General features: G+C 42.0%; 1 protein-coding gene and 1 long non-coding RNA gene across 2 annotated transcripts; one reads left to right on the top strand and one right to left on the bottom strand.

The window, feature by feature from the left end:
- Window positions 1-47: 47 nt before the first annotated feature.
- Window positions 48-19724, top strand: gnsb (glucosamine (N-acetyl)-6-sulfatase (Sanfilippo disease IIID), b). Its single transcript, XM_029648956.2, has 12 exons — window positions 48-359; window positions 974-1033; window positions 1201-1404; window positions 5217-5282; window positions 5369-5467; window positions 15708-15958; window positions 16141-16259; window positions 16562-16665; window positions 16770-16871; window positions 17069-17179; window positions 17407-17514; window positions 17755-19724. Exons 1-12 carry the CDS (start codon window positions 180-182, stop codon window positions 17905-17907), a joined length of 1557 nt encoding a protein of 518 aa, XP_029504816.1. The 5' UTR covers window positions 48-179; the 3' UTR covers window positions 17908-19724.
- On the bottom strand, window positions 19462-21610 carry LOC135571381 (uncharacterized). The gene is made up of 2 exons (XR_010463753.1): window positions 21098-21610; window positions 19462-20988 (listed from the first exon to the last, which is right to left on the bottom strand). It is a non-coding gene; the product is annotated as an uncharacterized LOC135571381 (long non-coding RNA).
- Window positions 21611-21612: the final 2 nt, after the last annotated feature.

The raw sequence follows: 21612 nt of genomic DNA, 5'->3' as shown, positions 1-21612 counted from the left end.
AGCTGGTTACTTCCTCAAACTTTCTCAGACGTCTCTTCCCTCGTGACCAGCAGCAGTGTGACTTGCATTCTGTCGGTGCCCTCCCCCGGTCCATACGTGTTTTCATATGTACATTGCTTCGCTTAGAGCAGAAAACGAAAACATTGCGCTATAACAGTGAAGCGGTAGCCAGCTAACCCATGGCAAGTTCGGAGGCAAGAACCAGACAAAAGAAGCGACAACGAACACGGAATGGAGGAGTGCGCGCAGCATTGTTTCTCGCGCTGTTTACCTGCACGCTCAGGTGTTCGGAATGCGAAAAACCGAGCAATATCGTCCTGATTTTAGCGGATGATCAGGATGTGTACCTCGGGGGAATGGTGAGTAGTTCTAGTTTGGCTGGGTTTGTTAAGAACTAAATCGAGTACGTTTTGTGCGTAAATCAAACGTATTAATGTTAATGAATTAAAACGGTATAATGTGTAGGCTAATATAATTGTGGTGGTCCTCTCCTATAGCCAGGCCTATAGTTGTTATGGTGGGCCGACGGTGTTTTGAATTGAAGGGAACAAGCTTGATCCACTCACTGCCATTTTCATATCCTACTTTCCAAACGTACATTACGTGGCTAAAGACCTATATGTTGAGGCAGAGGGCAATAACATTGTGCGACATACAGAAGCCCACATTGTAGCAGTGACATTCAACAAAATCAAAACCATGGTCTATATATAGGTTATAGGACTATTCATATATTTTCTATCATATGGTCATCATGCTACATGCTTATTGTGTTGGGTAGTCTATTAAAAGTATGAGAAATAGGCTACCGGATGTTTCAACCTAAAACATTTTATATCAACCTGGACCAAAACAGGATGTCTAATATTTTTTCATCTTCCTAGTGTTTCGGATTGAACAAAAGTGTGTATTTAAGATTTCATGTTGAGATAAAATAAACCACTTCTCCATTTCGTGCTTCTCGGTTCAACAGACACCTATGAAGAAAACCAAAGCCTTGATTGGAGATGCTGGAGCCACCTTTTCAAATGCTGTGAGTACCCGAACAGCTTCACATCAACAACATGGTACTCGAACCTGAACCTGTCAGTCAGTCCAACACCTAAGCCATTACACTGAGATTCCAATTGCTGGAGTTTCACTAAGGTTTTGAGATGTCCCTAATCTCTCTTATTATTTCTCCCTCCCCCCTCTCTCCAGTTTACAGCGACCCCGCTGTGTTGCCCCAGTAGGAGTAGTATCTTAACGGGGCAGTACCCCCATAACCACTCAGTGAGGAACAACTCCCTGGATGGGAACTGCTCCAGCCCTCTGTGGCAGAAAGGACCAGAGACCACGGCCTTCCCTGTCTATCTCAGCAAACAGCATTACCAGACCTTCTACGCTGGGAAGTACCTCAACCAGGTAACACACACACTTGGGCTGGGAATTGCCAGGGACCTCGCACTTTTATTTCCTTGTGGAAATTAAAGTGCTGAAACTCTATTGGCTCACTATTTATAAAGAAGATTGAGAACAGAGAGAGTTTTGGTGCAGGTACAGCCGACCTAGCGCTAGCTAACGCTTCCTAGCAAAAATAAGTAAATATACATTACCAGTCAAAAGGTTGGACACGCCTACTCATTCAAGGGTTTTTATTTTTACTGTTTTCTACAATATTGAAGACACCAAAACTATGAAATAACACATATGGAATCATGTAGTAACTAAAAAAGTTTGAAACAAATCAAAATATATTTGAGATTTTTCAAAGTAGCCACCCTTTGCATTGATGACAGCTTTGCACACTCTTGGTATTCTCTCAACCAGCTTCATGAGGAATGCTTTTCCAACAGTCTTGAAGGAGTTCCCACATGCTGAGCACTTGTTGGTTGATTTTCCTTCACTCTGCGGTCCAACTCATCCTAATCCATCTGAATTAAGTTGGGAAATTGGGGAGGCCAGGTCATCTGATGCAGCACCATCACTCTCCTTGGTCAAATAGCCTTTAGACAGCCTGGGTGTGTGTTTTGGGTTATTGTCCTGTTGAAAAATAAATGATAGTCCCAACTAAGCGTAAACCAGATGGGATGGCGTATTGCTGCAGAATGCTGTGGTAGCCATGCTGGTTAAGTGTGCCTTGAGTTCTAAATATATCACTAACAGTGTCACCAGCTTAACACCATCCCAACTCCTCTTCCATGCTTCACGGTGGGAACAACACATGCGGAGCTCATCCGTTTTGCTACTCTGCGTCTCACAAAAACACGGCGGTTGGAACAAAAATTCTCAAATTTGGACTCATCAGACCAAAGGACAGATTTTCCACTGGTCTAATGTCCATTGCTCCGCATGGCAAGCGGTACCGGAGCACCAAGTCTATTTGACAGGACAATGACCCAAAACACAGAGCATAAGACTCCCGAACAGGTAATCAAATGGCTACCCGGTCTATTTTCATTGTGTACTGCCACTCCCCCCGCCAACCCCTCTTTTATGCTGCTGCTACTCTGTTTATTATCTATCCATAGTCACTTTAACTATACATTCACGTACATATTACCTCAACTAGCCCGACTAACCAGTGCCCCCGCACATTGGCTACCTAGACTATTTGCATTGTGTCCTGCCAAACCCACCCTTTACGCTGCTGCTGCTATCTCTTTATCATCTATGCATAGTCACTTTAACTATGCCTACATGTGCGTATTAGCCCGACTAACCGGTGCCCCCTTACATTGACTCTGTACCGGTACCACCTGTATATAGCCTCGCTACTTTTATTTTCACTGTCATTTTACTGTTTTATTTTTGTATTTCTTTACTTATCTATTGTTTACCGAATACCTTTATTTTTATTTTTTAGGGCTTGTAAGTAAGCATTTCACTGTAGGTTAGGGCTTGTAAGTAAGCATTTCACTGTAGGTTAGGGCTTGTAAGTAAGCATTTCACTGTAGGTTAGGGCTTGTAAGTAAGCATTTCACTGTAGGTTAGGGCTTGTAAGTAAGCATTTCACTGTAGGTTAGGGCTTGTAAGTAAGCATTTCACTGTAGGTTAGGGCTTGTAAGTAAGCATTTCACTGTAGGTTAGGGCTTGTAAGTAAGCATTTCACTGTAGGTTAGGGCTTGTAAGTAAGCATTTCACTGTAGGTTAGGGCTTGTAAGTAAGCTTGTAAGTAAGCATTTCACTGTAGGTTAGGGCTTGTAAGTAAGCATTTCACTGTAGGTTAGGGCTTGTGTAGGTTAGTTTCACTGTAGGGCTTGTAAGTAAGCATTTCACTGTAGGTTAGGGCTTGTAAGTAAGCATTTCACTGTAGGTTAGGGCTTGTAAGTAAGCATTTCACTGTAGGTTAGGGCTTGTAAGTAAGCGTTTCACTGTAGGTTAGGGCTTGTAAGTAAGCGTTTCACTGTAGGTTAGGGCTTGTAAGTAAGCGTTTCACTGTAGGTTAGGGCTTGTAAGTAAGCGTTTCACTGTAGGTTAGGGCTTGTAAGTAAGCGTTTCACTGTAGGTTAGGGCTTGTAAGTAAGCATTTCACTGTAGGTTAGGGCTTGTAAGTAAGCGTTTCACTGTAGGTTAGGGCTTGTAAGTAAGAGTTTCACTGTTGGTTAGGGCTTGTAAGTAAGCGTTTCACTGTTGGTTAGGGCTTGTAAGTAAGCATTTCACTGTCGTATTTGGCGCATGTGACAACTTTGATTTGCTCGTGTTTCTTGGCCCAAGTAAGTCTCTTCTTCTTATTGGTGTCCTTTAGTAGTAGTTTCTTTGCAGCAATTCGACCATTAAGGCCTGATTCAAGCAGTCTCCTCTGAACAGTTGATATTGAAATGTGTCTGTTTCTTGAACTCTGTGAAGCATTTATTTGAGCTGAATTCTGAGGCTGGTAAGTCTAATGGACTTATCCTCTGTAGCAGAGGTAACTCTGGATCTTCCTTTCCTGTGGTGGTCCTCATGAGAGACAGTTTCATCATAGCGCTTGATGTTTTTTGCGACTTGAAGAAACAAACATTTCTTACAATTTTCCGACTTGACTGACCTTCATGTCTTAAAGTAATGATGGACTGTCATTTCTCTTTTCTTATTTGAGCTGTTCTTGCCATAATATGGACTTTGTCTTTTACCAAATAGGGCTATCTTCTGCATACCACCCCTACATTGTCACAACACAACTGACTGTCTCAAGCTCATTAAGAAGAAAATAAATTCCACAAATTAACATTAAACAAGGCACACCTGTTAATTGAAATGCATTCCAGGTGACTACCTCATTAAGCTGGTTGAGAGTATGCTAGTAGTGTGCAAAGCTGTCAAGGCAAAGAGTGGCTACTTTGAAGAATCTCAAATATAAAATATATTTAGATTTATTTAACACTTTTTTTGGTTACTATATGATTCCTTATGTGTTATTTCATAGTTTTGATGTCTTGACTATTAAATATGAATGAGTAGGTGTGTTGAAACTTTTGACTGGTACTAACTTACATATATACATATGTGTGTGTGTGTATATATACACAATAGACAGATGTGGGAACAACTGACAGTCTAACTAGATGACATGACAGATGATGACATGCATGTAGTGTGTGTGATGGGGGGGAAAAAAAAGGGGGGGAATCAATAGTTACATATCGCAATAATATTGCAATATGTAACTATTGACCCCCCTTTTTTTTTTTTTTTTCTCCCCCATCACACACACTACATGCATGTCATCATGTGATGCTTCCCTAGCTGTTAATTGATGTGGTCATATAATCTGTGCATGAATCTACCACTGCTTCTTCCTCTTTTCTGCTGGACATACTGACGTGTCATGTCATTTTAACCCGGTTGTTCAGCAGGCTCAACCTGAGTTAGTCTAACTTCTGCCAAGATCATCAGATCTATGAATCACCTCAACTTCCAAACTGTATTAACAGTTCTTTATTATAGAAAAAGTAGTAAATATGTGCAAATTCTTGTGGTGAAATCAGTCTCTTTTTGGCTTCATGTATTTCCTTCCCCAGATCCATCTGTAATGTCATCTAGTTAGACTGTCAGTTGTTCCCATATCTGTCTATTGTGTGTCTAGTATTTTTGTATTTCACATCAGAGTTGGGTTCCATTCAGTTAGGAACATTTGAACTTGGAATTTGTATTACTTTCTGTATTTACTGGAATTGAAATGGAATTAACCACAACCCTGCTTCACATGTCTGTTTGTAGCACTATGTCACGTGTTCCTCTCTCTCTCTCCTCAGTACGGGAAGAAGGAAACAGGGAATGTTGGCTATGTTCCCCCAGGCTGGGACCAATGGCATGCACTGGTAAGTCCTGTACAGACACATTATATATTGGTGTATGATGATGATGTCACAGCTGTGTTGATGCTTTTGTGTGTTTGTCGTTGCAGATGGGGAACTCTCAGTACTACAACTACACTCTGTCAGTCAACGGTAAAGAGGAGCAGCACGGAGACAATTATGAGAAAGACTACCTCACAGACCTCATAGTAAGTCCTCAACCCATACAACTGTGTGGGTGTGTGGTTGGGTGTGTATAACCCCTGTGAGACATGATGTGGTATAACCCCCGTGAGACGTGACGCGGTAGCTGATGCCTCGTTGATGCTGGGGTTCTATCCAGGGTCATTCTTCGGTGTGTTTGATCAGCTGCAGACCCTTTTTGATGACAGATACAGAGATCACTTCCCTGAGAGGAATTTAGATTCTGAGAGGAGCTGTGCTTATCTGGACACTCAACATTCAATCATTTTTTATCTGTAAAAGCAGGGTGTCTGCAGAAAGCAGAGTATCTTGACTATTGACCTGTGCCTTAAAATCTTTGGTTTGACTTATTACCATATGTGGGTATACAAATGTATAAGGGCAGGCCGAGCCAATGACCTCATTTCAAGATGGCTGCTACCTACATTCCGGTTAGCGTTGTGAAGCATAAATAGAATAAACACCGAATATGTTGATTCACACTGAAAGCGGGGACTCCACAGATCATGAGGATATCTTATTTGTCTGCCTGTGACCTACCGTTATTGATCACCAGCCCAGAGAGTCACAATGTTTCTTTTACACAACGTTTTCACCAAACAGCAAATATCTTACAAGGTAAGCTTTGATTTGGTTTGTGTTTGAGCTAAAGCTACATGAGTGGTATCAACTGAATCCTTAGGTTGATAGGAACAAATCTAGCCTATTGCCATGTTATGTAATTATGTATGACTTAATGGCAACATCGACTGTCCACCGAGTGACTCTTTGCGTCTCAAAAATATGACGTTGCCTGCTTACGTGCTGTAGACATCTATTATTCAGGGGATTGGCTACTATGGCACATTGACAGTCTTGTAGCCAATGAGATGAGCTTTCCAGGGATATGCAATTGACCTGGGTGGGACAAGGCCTAGAACCATTTATGCTTAATGCAAACTATTGCTACCTGACTCAGAGATGCACCTTTAGCATGAAAGATGGCTTCTCAAGGGGTAAAAACTAAGAATATCTAACAGGAAGCTAAAAACAAGGCAGATATTATTATGTATTCCGACATAGAAGCTTTGAATAAAATACTGGTTGGACTCGGATCAGGGTAACAATTTGGACGACAAGGATTTTGACTCGGCCGACGAAGATTGCTTTCTCAAAGGATTGGATCCACTGTTAGATCTGTAAGTAAATCATTTTCCTGACTTTATATAGCTAACTTAATATATGTATTTCGTTTTTTATAAGTTGTCTGCTTTTTGTGCTTTGGATTAGGGTACATAGGCCTATAACAAATCATTCCAATGTTCTATAATTCCAAAGTAGTTATTGTCTGTTTCATATTAGTTTCCTGTTTCATTCTTGTAACTTTAGAGAGGCCATTTAAACTCTCATGGCCATTGTTTATTTGTGGTTCTCACCTCTGCCTTTGTCTCCAAAGTGTGTGTGTGTGTGTGTGCTTCACACCTTCTATGTGAGTCACTGTACATATAGTTTAGGCATGGTGTTTTTACTTTACAGTAATGTTCTGTAAATTGTCAACTAATTATGTGTGTCTTACCATAATATATCTATTTTATTCACCGCAGAGGATTTGGATGATGAAGTTTGGGAGCCACCCCTCCCCAGTAAGCGCCCCCGCCGGTCAAGGTCTCCCCCCCCCCCCCCCATGTCTGGTGGTTCTTCTACATTCAATTTTTAATAGACCTCTTGAAAAAGAAAATAGGGGCTTGTGGCACCATTCATACTAACAGAATGGGTTTCCCCAAGACCAAGGTAAACAACATGACAAAAACAGTGGAGAGGGGGACCATACGTTGGATCAGGACTAACACGCTGCTTTTTGTCAAATGGAAGGACACTAGGGCAGTAACCATGCTCACAACACAGCATAATGCCTTCAATAACGACCATGTCTCAAGGGTGAAAAAGGAAGAATGTCCCCGTTTCTGTGAAGGACTACAATGCCAGCATGCTAGCATGGGGGGTGTCGACCTATCTGATGCTCCTCCACAAGACCAGGAAGTGGTAGAAGACTTTTTGTTAACTTTGTGGACATTGCTACAGTAAATGCTTTCATTCTCCACAAGCAAAAGGTCAAACCCCTCTCTCCCAGTTGGCTTTCCAAGAGCAGCTGGTGTTGGAAATGGCTAAATTGGGGGCCCAAAGTAACCTCCCAATCGTCACAAGACCCCCCACTCAAGGTGAGTGCCATTATCCAACATGCATGCCAAAAGACAAAAGGAAGAACTGCAAGTATTTTATTTTAAATTTTTATATTTTTGCACCTTGTAACCAACACGTGTAATCAACTTTGTGTTTGATAAGACATTTTTATATATTTATGTACAGTACCAGTCAAAAGTTTGGACACCTACTCATTCAAGGGTTTTTCTCTATTTTGACTATTTTCTACATTGTAGAATAATAGTGAAGACATGAAAACTATGAAATAATACATCGAATCATGTAGTAACCAATTTTTTTTTTAACAAATCAAAATATATTTTCTATTTGAGATTATGCAAAGTAGCCACCCTTTGTCCTTGATAGCATTGCACACGCTTGGCATTCTCTCAACCAGCTTCACCTGGAATGCTTTTTCAACAGTCTTTGAGGTCCCACATATGCTGAGCACTTGTTGACTGCTTGTCCTTCACTCTGCAGTCTCTCAATCCCATTTTTTCCTGATATTTTTCACTTCTTGTGGAAGCCATCTGATGTGTTTCCAGCTCTGGGCATCAATAATTCTTCACACTGATGGCTTTCAAAATAAAACAAATAAAAATGGTTATTTTGTGCGTGCTTGATCTTGTGTATTCTGAACTATGTAAGGGTGTATATGACACAGGAGGTTGGTGGCACCTTAATTGGGGAGGATGGGATTGTGGTACTGGCGGAATTAGTGGAATGGTAAATATATCAAACGCATGGTTTCCATGTGTTTTAATGCGCTCTGTTCTAGCCATTATTATGAGCCGTCCTCCCCTCAGGAGCCTCCACTGGTATGCAAGCACACTCGTTCGGTTTTGCCTACCCGAACTCGGCAGGAAGCATAGCGGTTACGAGCATTGGGCCACTGACCGAAAGGTAGCTGGTTTGAATCCCAGAGCCGGCAAAGTGGAGCACGGTAAGGCAATTAACCCCCAACAAACTGTTCCCTCTGATTGAGGGGTTGGGTTAAATGCTGAAGACACATTTCAGTTGAATGCTTTCAGTTGTGCAACTGACTAGGTTACCCCTAATGAGCGAGAGCGACAGACGGTAGCCACAGCCTGTTAGGAAAGAAAAACTTTGGCCATAGTGTGAAAATGAACCTTTTAGCTTTATACAGTTAAATACTTTAAAAACATTGAATCATTACAACCACTTACATGTATCTTACCTTACGTTACCTTACCTGTAGCCCGCCTGTACCCCACCTGTACCTTACCTGTATCTTTCCGTACCTTACCTGTATCTTTCAGTACCTTACCTGTATCTTTCCGTACCTTACCTGTACCTTTCCGTACCTTACCCGTATCTTTCCGTACCTTACCCGTATCTTTCCGTACCTTACCCGTATCTTTCCGTACCTTACCCGTGTCTTTCCGTACCTTACCTGTATCTTTCCGTACCTTACCTGTACCTTTCCGTACCTTACCCGTATCTTTCCGTACCTTACCCGTACCTTTCCGTACCTTACCCGTATCTTTCCGTACCTTACCCGTGTCTTTCCGTACCTTACCCGTGTCTTTCCGTACCTTACCTGTATCTTTCCGTACCTTACCCGTACCTTTCCGTACCTTACCCGTATCTTTCCGTACCTTACCCGTGTCTTTCCGTACCTTACCTGTACCTTACCTGTATCTTTCCGTATCTTTCCGTACCTTACCCGTATCTTTCCGTACCTTACCCGTATCTTTCCGTACCTTACCCGTATCTTTCCGTACCTTACCTGTATCTTTCCGTACCTTACCTGTATCTTTCCGTACCTTACCTGTATCTTTCCGTACCTTACCTGTATCTTTCCGTACCTTACCTGTATCTTTCCGTACCTTACCTGTACCTTTCCGTACCTTACCCGTACCTTTCCGTACCTTACCCGTATCTTTCCGTACCTTACCCGTACCTTTCCGTACCTTACCCGTACCTTTCCGTACCTTACCCGTACCTTTCCGTACCTTACCCGTATCTTTCCGCACCTTACCCGTACCTTTCCGTACCTTACCTGTATCTTTCCGTACCTTACCTGTACCTTACCTGTATCTTTCCGTACCTTACCTGTATCTTTCCGTACCTTACCTGTATCTTTCCGTACCTTACCCGTACCTTTCCGCACCTTACCCGTATCTTTCCGTACCTTACCCGTATCTTTCCGTACCTTACCCGTATCTTTCCGTACCTTACCCGTATCTTTCCGTACCTTACCCGTACCTTACCCGTACCTTACCCGTATCTTTCTGTACCTTACCCGTATCTTTCTGTACCTTACCTGTATTGTGCCCAACTGTACCTTCTTTTTTATGTGTATTTTATTACGGATCCCCATTAGGCAATTACATACAAAATAGAACAGTACATCACACAACACGTTATTACACAGTACAATACCACAACATATGTAAAGTACCAAATCCATAATACAGCAATATTACAATGTACGAGTGTGTCTTCACAGTCTGCACTGTTCCATAAGGTGTAGTTTAAAAAAAATCAGATTTTATTGCTTGCATTTTTTTATTAGCTTTTATTTTTTTATTTATGAGTTACTTGATGTGAAATGGAGTTCTTTGCTGCTCTGTTCTGGCCAACTGTAATTTGCCTATGTCCCTCTTAGTGGCACTTGATCATGTGACTGGGCAGTAGTCCAGGTGCAACAACTAGGGTCTGTAGTAGGACTTTGGTTGACAGTGATGTCAAGAAAGCAGAGAAGCACTTTATTATGGACAGACTTCTCCCCATTTTAGCTACTGTTGCATCAATATGTTTTGACCAGGACAGTTTTACAATCCAGGGTTGCACCAAGCCGTTTAGTCTCCTTCAACTTGCTGAATCTCCACATTATTCATTACAAAACTTAGTTGAGGTTTAGTGTTTTTAGTGTTTAGTGTTTGAGCTTTTAGTGTTTTAATTTTAGATTTTGGACCATCTTATTGAACAGTTAATGAAATGGCTACACGTACTATTTACATTGACCCCCTTTATTATATATCTGTTTTATTTGGGAAAATGCAAGGTATTGATGGCAATGTTCTGTTAGATGGGTAACAAGATATAGCAGCAGATGTAAAGCCATAAAACACATTTTTCCAGCAGCAGATTATGATCCATGTCAAAACCTTCACTGAAATCAAACTAAACAGCTCGCACAATCCACTTATCAATTTCCTTCAGCCAATCATCAGTCATTTGTGTAAGTGCCATACATGTTAAGTGCTCTTCCCTATAAGCGTGCTGAAAATATTGTTAATTTGTTTATTGTGAAATAGCATTGAATCTGGTCCAACACCATTTTTTCCCAATAGTTTAGTAAGGGTTGGTAACGTGCTGATTCGTTAGCTGTTTGAGCCAGTAAAGGGTGATTTGCTATTCTTGGGTAGTGGAATGACTTGCTTCCTTCCAGGTCTGTAGGCGTAGATGAGAGGTGGTAATATAGTCCGTTATCATCCTCAGTAATTTTCCATCGAAGTTGTCAGACCCAGATGGCTTTCCATTGTTGTTTTTCACCTCTTCCATACTCACTTTATGGAATTCAAAATTACAATTATTGTCTTTCATAATTTGGTCAGTTATGCATGTAGGTCAGAATTTTGTTGTTGGCATGTCATGCCTAAGTGTACTAATCTTGCCAATGAAAAGGTAGCTATCTGGAGCAGCCAATGAAAAGGTAGCTTTCTGGAGCAGTTACCTCACCCGTACCAAAATATGCAAAAGGGGAGTTTCTTTATTTTGCATATTGTGTGTTGTTAATGAGTGATTATTCTCTGGCAGTAGTCTTCTTACCTATGTGTGTCTGCATGTATATCCCACCCCTGGTCATGTGACTTGGTAAACTTTCTGCTTGGCTTACACTTTGAAAGGGTGAAATGGTCTCTTAACCCATGGTGAATCAGCTCCACAGGCACTTTACTTTAAAGCTTCAGTTTAACTGTGTTTATGTATGTAAGAAATGCCTGTTTCTTACAGATGTCAATGAACGGATCTTGATCTTGTCTGTAAGAGTTTGGTAGCTGACTGTCACAATTGATGCACATGCTTAAATGGGGCCGTGAGTTGTGATTCTAGGTGGCCAGATAGCTACCAACAATTACAAACTGTGATGTGGGGAATCATAGTTTCATCTTGTTCTTAATACCATGTCTTGTTTGGAGGTATTTTGACTGATTTCATGTCAATGTTAATATGGCAAAAAATTCTAGCTGGCTAGCTAACCAACAACTGTAACAATGTGTTTGAGACAAAAGTGCTCATTGTGCAAATGTATTTATGTTTTCAATAACCATTGGAGATGAAATATAGTTTAAATGTCAACAACCCAGTCTGTTTAATTTTAAGGAATATTAGGCCAACTTCATGATTAACAAATTTATTCTGTATTTAAAAGTTTAAAAACATGCATGTACAAATGGTGCGACATCTACAATTAGTTTTCTAAAATGTAACACCTTTTGTGATCATAAACCCAGAGCCGTATGCTGTATGACGGAAACAATTTGTGTAGAGCTTTGCTATTGGTTGGTTCTGATCATTTCCAAGTAGGAATCTCATCCCCCTCCCCCTTTTATCCCCCCCCTAACCCTACCACCCCTCCTAATTGGAGTAAACTAAGCGACAACAACACTTCTATTTCCAGCTTATACATACATACTATATGCAGGTTACGGACACAGTCTATTTTACAATAGTTATCTTTTGTGTTTTTAGTCCCATCCTTCAGCTACCCTCGACAACTCCCATCTATCTCTGAAGACCATCCAGTGTTTTTAGTCCCATCCTTCAGCTACCCTCGACAACTCCCATCTATCTCTGAAGACCATCCAGTGTTTTTAGTCCCATCCTTCAGCTACCCTCGACAACTCCCATCTATCTCTGAAGACCATCCAGTGTTTTTAGTCCCATCCTTCAGCTACCCTCGACAACTCCCATCTATCTCTGAAGACCATCCAGTGTTTTTAGTCCCATCCTTCAGCTACCCTCGACAACTCCCATCTATCTCTGAAGACCATCCAGTGTTTTTAGTCCCATCCTTCAGCTACCCTCGACAACTCCCATCTATCTCTGAAGACCATCCAGTGTTTTTAGTCCCATCCTTCAGCTACCTCGACAACTCCCATCTATCTCTGAAGACCATCCAGTGTTTTTAGTCCCATCCTGAAGACCATCCAGTGCTACCCTCGACAACTCCCATCTATCTCTGAAGACCATCCAGTGTTTTTAGTCCCATCCTTCAGCTACCCTCGACAACTCCCATCTATCTCTGAAGACCATCCAGTGTTTTTAGTCCCATCCTTCAGCTACCCTCGACAACTCCCATCTATCTCTGAAGACCATCCAGTGTTTTTAGTCCCATCCTTCAGCTACCCTCGACAACTCCCATCTATCTCTGAAGACCATCCAGTGTTTTTAGTCCCATCCTTCAGCTACCCTCGACAACTCCCATCTATCTCTGAAGACCATCCAGTGTTTTTAGTCCCATCCTTCAGCTACCCTCGACAACTCCCATCTATCTCTGAAGACCATCCAGTGTTTTTAGTCCCATCCTTCAGCTACCCTCGACAACTCCCATCTATCTCTGAAGACCATCCAGTGTTTTTAGTCCCATCCTTCAGCTACCCTCGACAACTCCCATCTATCTCTGAAGACCATCCAGTTTTGATTTCTATTTGCCATATATTTTTAAACTTTGCTGTGATGCCCCATAGTTGCGCACACGTTGGTTTTGTTGCTAAACAACCAACCCGTCTGCTGTTTTAGATGAATATTTTATACAGTGCATTTGGAAAGTATTCAGACCACTTGACTTTTTCCACATTTTGTTACGTCACAGCCTTATTCTAACATTTATTTAAATAAAAAAAGACTTGAAATTGAGCTCAGGTGCATCCTGTTTCCATTGATCATTCTTGAGATGTTTCTACAACTTGATTGGAGTCCACCTCTGGTAAATTCAATTGATTGGACATGTTTATATAAGGTCCCACAGTTGACAGTGCATGTCAGAGCAAAAACCAAGCCATGAGGTCAAAGGAATTGTCCGTAGAGCTCCGAGACAGGATTTGTGTTGAGCAAGGGTACCAAAATATTTCTGCAGCATTTAAGGACTCTAAGAACAACAGTGGTCTCCATAATTCTTAAATGGAAGATGTTTGGAACTGGCAAGGCTCTTCCTTGAGCTGGCCAATCGTGGGAGAAGGGCCTTGGTCAGGGAGGTGACCAAGAACCTGATGTGAACTCTGACAGAGCTCTAGAGTTCCTCTGTGGAGATGGGAGGACACTGATCTCTACAGCACTCCACCAATCAGGCCTTTATGGTAGTGGCCAGACGGAAGCCACTTCTCAGTAAAAGGCACATGACAGCCCGCTTGAAGTTTGACGAAAGGCACCTAAAGGACACTCGGGCCATGAGAAATAAGAGTCTCTGGTCTGATGAAACCAAGATTGAACTATGGCCTAAATGCCAAGTGTCACGTCTGGAGGAAACCTGGCACCCTCCCTACGGTGAAGTGGCAGAATCATCCCTATGGTGGTGGCAGCATCATGCAGTGGAGATGTTTTTCAGCATCAGGAACTACTGGGAGACTAGTCAGGATCAAGGGAAAGATGAATGGAGCAAAGCACAGAGATCCTTGATGAAAACCTGCTCAGGACCTCAGACTGGGGTTAAGGTTCACCTTCCAACAGGACAACAACCCTAAGCACACAGCCAAGACAACACTGGAGTGGCTTCAGGGACAAGCCTCAATGTCCTTGAGTGGCCCAGCCAGAGCTCGGACTTGAACCCAGAGAGACCTGAGAACAGCGGTTCAGCGATGCTCCCCATCCAACCTGACGGAGCTTGAGAGGATCTGCAGAACAGAATGGGAGAAAATCTCCAATTACAGGTGTGCCAATCTTGTAGTTTCATAACCAAGAAGACTCTATGCTGTAATCGCTGCCAAAAGGTGCTTCAACAAAGTACAGCTTAAAGGGTTTGAATACTTAAGTAAACGGTACCGGAGTGCCAAGTCTAGGTCCAAGAGGCTTCTAAACAGCTTCTACCCCCAAGCCATAAGCCTCCTGAACATCTAGGCAAATGGCTACCCAGACTATTTGCATTGCCCCTCTCGCCCTCTTTACACCACTGCTACTCTTTGTTGTCGTCTCTGCATAGCAACTTTAATAACTCTACCTACATGTACATACTACCTCAACTAACCGGTGCCCCCTGTATATAGTCTCACTATTGTTATTTTACTGCTGCTCTTTAATTACTTGTTACTTTTATCTCTTGTTCTTATTCATATTTTTTTTTAACTGCATTGTTTGTTAGAGGCTCGTAAGTAAGCATTTCACTGTAAGGTCTACGCTACACCTGTTGTAATTCGGCACGTGACCAATAAAATTTGATTTGATATTTCAGTTTAATTTTTAATCAATTTGCATACATTTCTAAAAGTTTTTCTTTGTCATTATGGGTTATTGTGTGTAGATGAGGGGAAAACACAATTCAATACATAATAGAATAAGACCGCAACGTAACAAAGGAGAGAGGGAGTGGGAGGAGAGGGAGTGGAAAGTCAAGGGTTCTGAATGCACTGTACGGATATTTACCAGAAATGTTCATTTAGTAGCTATTTTAGTGTCACATACATTTATGAAGCATACTGTTTTTTTTTGCCAGCACCATGCTCCAATACACTGATCCATCTGGACCAGAACCAGAACTAAGTCTGTAATGTTTCACAGATGTGTTGTGCAACTCACCACTTGTCTTCGTTCCAACTCCTCCAGTTCATTACATGGCCGGTCTGGTTTTGTTTTGTCCGCCACCACTCCGACTATTGTCTCTGGATGCCTGAGAGGAGTTTTGTCTCGACGTTCCAAAAATATATTCCCCCAGTCTTGTTTGGGTTCTAACTACTATAAGTTAGTTTTTAGTTTAGTTTTTCATATAACAAAAGCTCATCTGTCTGTGTTGTGATTGTTAGGATTTGATTAAAGCACCTGATTTTAATCTTTGCTCTCTCTTTAATGCTATCTCTTTCCACTACCTCTCTCCTTCATCTCCAGTTGAACAGATCTCTCCATTTCCTGGATGACAGGAGTCCCCAGCGTCCGTTCTTCATCATGTTGTCCCCTCCCGCCCCTCACTCCCCCTGGACCGCCGCCCCTCAGTATGAGAAAAACTTTACAGATGTCAAAGCCCCCCGGGATGGTAGCTTTGACAAACCCGGGAAGGATAAACACTGGTTGTTGCGCCAGCCTAGCAACCCCATGCCCAGCACCTCTCTAAACTTCCTGGATAATGCTTACAGGAAAAGGTACAACAGCCAATCAAATCATCCTGAAACACTTTTCATAATACACCCAGCTAATCAAATCACTGTACTCCATCGCAATAAACCTCTCGTAATACCTGGATACAATTGTAGCAAAATACAAAATAGTTATCTCAAGTCTCTGATTTTCTTGTAATGGTTGTAATTCCCCTCCCGTACTGCAGGTGGCAGACCCTGCTGTCAGTGGACGACATGGTGGAGGCTCTGGTCAAGAAACTAGAAGAGCTGAAGGAGCTCAACAACACCTACATCTTCTACACTTCTGACAATGGCTACCACACCGGTAAGTGTGGGTGTATGTGTCTGTCTGCCTGCTAAAATTTGGTATCTGTTTGTTTCACACCTGCAGTGACCCCCTTCCTGTGGTTGACGTAACAGTTCAACTTCACAGCTCGACTTCACAACAAACAGACACCTAGTATCATCTTCACATTTGTCAGATTATTAAAAGCTACGCTTGGGAAACGTAATGAAATCCCCAGTTTTCTGTATCAGGATATGTCACCACTCTCAACAGAAATGTTCTATAGTAATGTATTCTAGTGGCATTGTTATTCTGTGCCTTTTATGTTCTCTGTCTTCCAGGTCAGTTCTCTCTGCCCATTGACAAGAGACAATTGTACGACTTTGATATCAGGATCCCTCTCATGGTACGTGGGCCAGGCATCAAACCCCAACAGACAATCCCGGTGAGTCCCTAGCTCCATTTATCTATCTATCAACCACACATCCATCCATGCTCTCATTCCACTTTTCCATCCATACTTACCTATGTGTGTGTGTCTTCCTCCAGGCACCGGTGTTGAACATAGACCTGGCTCCCACTTTTCTGGACATCTCAGGACTCAACCTCTCCTTTGTTAATATGGATGGACAGTCCTTCCTCTCTCAGATGGTGAGCTAAATGTCTGTCTATCACTTTCTTTTGTCTCGGAGTGTTTTTGATTGACAGTCCTTCCTCTCTAATAATCAATTAGGTTACTTATTGTTCTCTCTGTCCATTTATCATCTTTGTCTGTCTGTGTGTCTGCAGGTTATCAATACACCTCTCTCTATGTAATAGTCTGTCCATCTGACTCTGTCTCTTTGTAGGCCCCTGAGCTGCGTAACGGTACAGCTCGCCCCTACTTCCTGGTAGAGTACACAGGAGAGGGACACCTTGACCCCGACCCCGCTTGCCCTAAACTGGGCCCTGGTCTGTCAGTGAGTTACCCCTTTACAATACCATTGTTACCATTTACAATGAACTAATGTAATTGCCCTGTTCCCCTACCCTTCCCTTCATAACCATTGCTCCTACCCTTCACCAGCAGTTGCCTGACTCTTTTAAGTACTGTACATTATTCCTGTAGTAGAGGCAATAGTCCCACTGAAGTGCAGCTCTATGTCTTGGAGGAATGCAAAATGTCTCTTGTTCTTCTTTGCTCCAGCAATGTTTCCCAGACTGTGTGTGTGAGGATGCCTACAACAACACCTATGCCTGTGTTAGGACCCTGGTTGAACACAACCTGCAGTACTGCGAGTTTGCAGACACTGAGGTGTGTGGGCATGTGCATTTGTTATGTTTTTATGACTTACAGTAGCAGATTTGTCTGTTAGTAGTTTTATGCAGAGCCATATATGTAAAGACTGTATATGGCTCTGTTTTATGTACCGTTTTTAAATTAACTTTGGAAGTGTACTACCTAGCTTATTTAGTACATGTTGTCTCTATGGATTTTAATGAGTAATTGACCTCTCAATCTGTTTTCTCCCTTGCTTTTTCTCTCTCTCCTCAGTCATTTGTTGAGGTATATAACTTGACCTCTGACCCGCACCAATTGGAGAACATTGTTAAGAAGGTTGACCCCACCCTCCTCCAGGCCATGAACCAACGGCTGATCAAGCTGCAGTCATGCGAGGGCGACAGCTGCCGCGCCACCAAGATATAACCAGTCACACTGCAAGCAGGGTGGGACCATAGCCTAGTGCCAACATCCAATCCCAAATTTACCCCATAGCCCCTTATCCATATGCAACCAAATGTAGATCTGAAAGGTATTAACAATATGGCGATGAGCTTGTTTGAGAACATACAAAACGCCTCGAAAGCAGCAGTAGGTGACGGTTGGGAGGTACATCTGTGACCACAATGTTGGACACCATCAGAGGTTTTCCCAAAGCACGGCTCATATCAATATGGCTGTCAATGTTTAGAAAATCCCAATAGAATATGAAAATAAGGTCCACATGGATATATTTGGCATGATATTCACCAGATTGCTTGTGGCATAATGCTCCTTTTTAGATCTACACAAGTGCTTAGGAGCGAGGGCTAGAGAGGTCGATTTGGGATTGGACAAATATTGTCTGAGTATAATTAGCATAGTGAGCACTGTTCCACCTGAACTGTGCTGATGTTTCACTCTGTGGATGGACTAACCCAAACTCTCTACCTACCCTCAGTCCATCTACATACTGTGATGTTATTGTGTTGGCAGGCATGTTGCACTGTATAGACTCCTTGGGTGCGTTCCAGAGACACATTTTACATGCAGATGATGATGATAATTTGGTGGGCGCTTATATTTGTCCTATTTCACTCATTGTATTATACGCATGTGTGAATTAGAATTTAAGGAACCACATCAGTATGTTCTAATAAGAAAATGTATGCAGAAAATGTACCATGATTATGTTCTTTATATCTGAGTACAGGGTCTGGCATCCAATCAACCTTTTTCTCACTAGCCAGAGCCAATCAGAAGTCAGTGTCATAACCACCGAAAGGAAGCGGTTGCAATAGCAATGTAGAGGTTTTGACCCAATTTAGCCCAAGGTTTCACGGAGTAGGATGAAGTTGTCCCTAGACACCGATCTGTTATCCCCCCCCCTCAATGCTTTTTTACCATCAATCCCATTTAGCCAACCTGCCTTTCCCCTTGCTTTATGGTCTTGTTCACACTGTGGGTGGCGAAGTGGCTACTTCTCGCCCAATGGATTGATTTCCCTGTTTGCCACTCGCTGTATGTATGGAGCATAAGGAAGACGAGAGCTGTGTTTTACATTTTAGTCTATGAGCACTTTTCCAGGGAAAGAGAGGTGAAAGAAGGGAAAACTGAATGAGCCTGTTCCTACAGAATGTGAGCCCAGAGGACAAGTGGTATTTGTCCTATCTTTGCTGTTGTGTGCCTCCCAACCTGCCTCACAATAAGCTGTACTTTCTTCCATTTAGTGTGCACTTGTTGATTTCGTGGATTTCAAAGTAAATTACTGGTATTATAAGACATTAACTCCCTTTAGTCCATGTCTATACTGATCCAATGGTATTAAATGTATGGGAAGGAGTGTACAAGTGCACACTTTAGAAGAAAGAACCGATTGGGACACAGGCAAGGTGTCTGAGAATGTGAAGTTTACTGTCTGTGTAAACAAAATTTTCTACAATGAGTGATACAATCTGAGTATTTACCATTACAGCCATGAGACCCTTTTTTCCCAAAATAAATCAAGAGGGACATTTTCCTAGATGTAGATCAGACAAATGTTATATTCGTGTGGAATTGTTTTAATTGTTTTGAAAAATCAATGTGGCCTTACAGACAGGAATATATCACTGATATTTAAGGGAATTGTTCATACTCTAACCTTTGATATGGACGAAGATGATGTAATCTGTGTGCCTTGTCTTTTTGCACTGAAGCAGCTTTTTAATGCTTTGTTCAATGTGACCGCATCATGAGAAATCAATAAATGAAAAAGCATTCCACTGAGTTTTTCATAAGTCCATTTAACTCCAACACATGATTTACAAGTAGTGAATAGTTCTAGACTGGAATGGAATCCAATTCAAAGAGGAGATGGAAAAACAATGGGGCCTGTTCAGGAGGGTGCAATGTGTTACAGAATGCTCTGGAAAATGTATGGTCTGGTTGTCAGGACCAGCACCTATGGAGCACGTACCTACCACTAACTACGTGGGTTTGAATCTGACCCAATGCCTATTTGTGACACGCTTTCCTACCTTTCTCGCTTCCTTCTCCTTAAGAGAAATGTACTATGTTGGAACAGATTGTCTGCCAAGTAGGATAGAGACGCGTGTCACTTGTATACATTAGATTTATTTTCACTAAGTTGACGTTTCACCTGAAGATAACACTATCTGGTAGTCTGTATTCCTACTGTGAAGAGCCAACTCCAAGGCACACTCAATAGTTGGTTTCCACACACTGTAGATAGATTAATAGACTCATTAAAATACAATTTATTTTTTACAACTGTATGGTGGTGAGTTTCCCCCAAATAGTCCTGTATGACAAGTGGGGCGGCAGGGTAGCCTAGTGGTTGGACTAGTAACTGGAAGGTTGCAAGTTCAAATCCCCGAGCTGACAAGGTACAAATCTGTCGTTCTGCCCCTGAACAGGTAGTTAACCCACTGTTCCTAAGCCGTCATTGAAAATAAGAATTTGTTCTGAACTGACTTGCCTAGTAAAATAAAGGTAAAAAAATAAAAGTATTGAAAGTCAAATCTGTTAGCAATTCCTGTCTCAGAGGTACTTGTAGACAGCCTTATCCTCCAGGGTCTGTCCCTCCATCTTAACAGGACACTTGTAGTGTAGAACATCTGTAGCATCAGGGTACACACCACCAGCATGTTGCCTCTTCGCTTTATCACAATCTCATTGGCCAGGCAGTTATGGAAAGTTCCGAAGAGGAAACGTTGTACACGTCTTCCACAGTACGGGATGGAGGGAGAAAGGTTAGGTCTCCTTTGACACACAATGATCAAGTTGGTCAGCATTTCTATCTGATCACTATGGTCTGTAACCTAGCCCAGAGTATTGACAGTAACTTTGTTGATAGCTATACACCGAGTTATCTTGTACAAGGTCAGATAAGTGGGGGAAACTAGACAGTGACTCACTAGTGTGCTGGGAGAGGCAGCTTGCGGTGTCCTATGTGGTGGGGGTGGAGTGCTTGCTCATAGGTTAGTGGTCGGTCTCCTTCCCCACCCGAATACGAGCTGCACGATTCTGACAACACAAAAGGGAAAGTACCAGATGCCAAGTTGGAGGCTATCTTTTTAGCAGCCAGTGAGTGAGCTAATAGTCAATGTCTTTAACCGCCAGGTTGAATACATACCTTGCAGCATGCTGCAGTGACATGAAGTGCTCGTGTTGCAGAGTTATTGTATATCGAAGTGCCGACTCTGGCAAGCGCGTTCTGTGGGGCAAAGGTGTGAAAACAAAGACGCGAGCAAGAGCCAAGTAAACATTGGATAACGTTAGCTGCTATATAATTGGCTAGCCTAGAAACACGCTATTTGTCAAAGCCTCGCTCACGTATCAAAATAACTGGGTCATCGTTAGAATATATCACAACACTTTAAAGTAGAATAATCTCAAACCGTTATTGAACAAATTATTGAACGAATGTCAACATGTTTGTCACCAATATCACACTCTGACAACTCAAGGAAGCAGACATTTTGACTGATGAAAGGGTTTGTGGGAAGAGACAGACATTAGTCGTTCTCATTGTATCAAGATGTACAATTATATAAACACCAATTACATTTTGTTATTGATTATATATATTGATATGGATGCATTATATTCAACACAATGTATTGTATTAGAAAACAGTGTTTTCACATA

Source organism: Oncorhynchus nerka, linkage group LG4 (genome assembly GCF_034236695.1).
Source record: "Oncorhynchus nerka isolate Pitt River linkage group LG4, Oner_Uvic_2.0, whole genome shotgun sequence".
Lineage (NCBI taxonomy): Eukaryota > Metazoa > Chordata > Actinopteri > Salmoniformes > Salmonidae > Oncorhynchus > Oncorhynchus nerka.
Note: the sequence above shows the minus strand (reverse complement) of the source record. Positions and strands in the feature narration are given on the sequence as shown.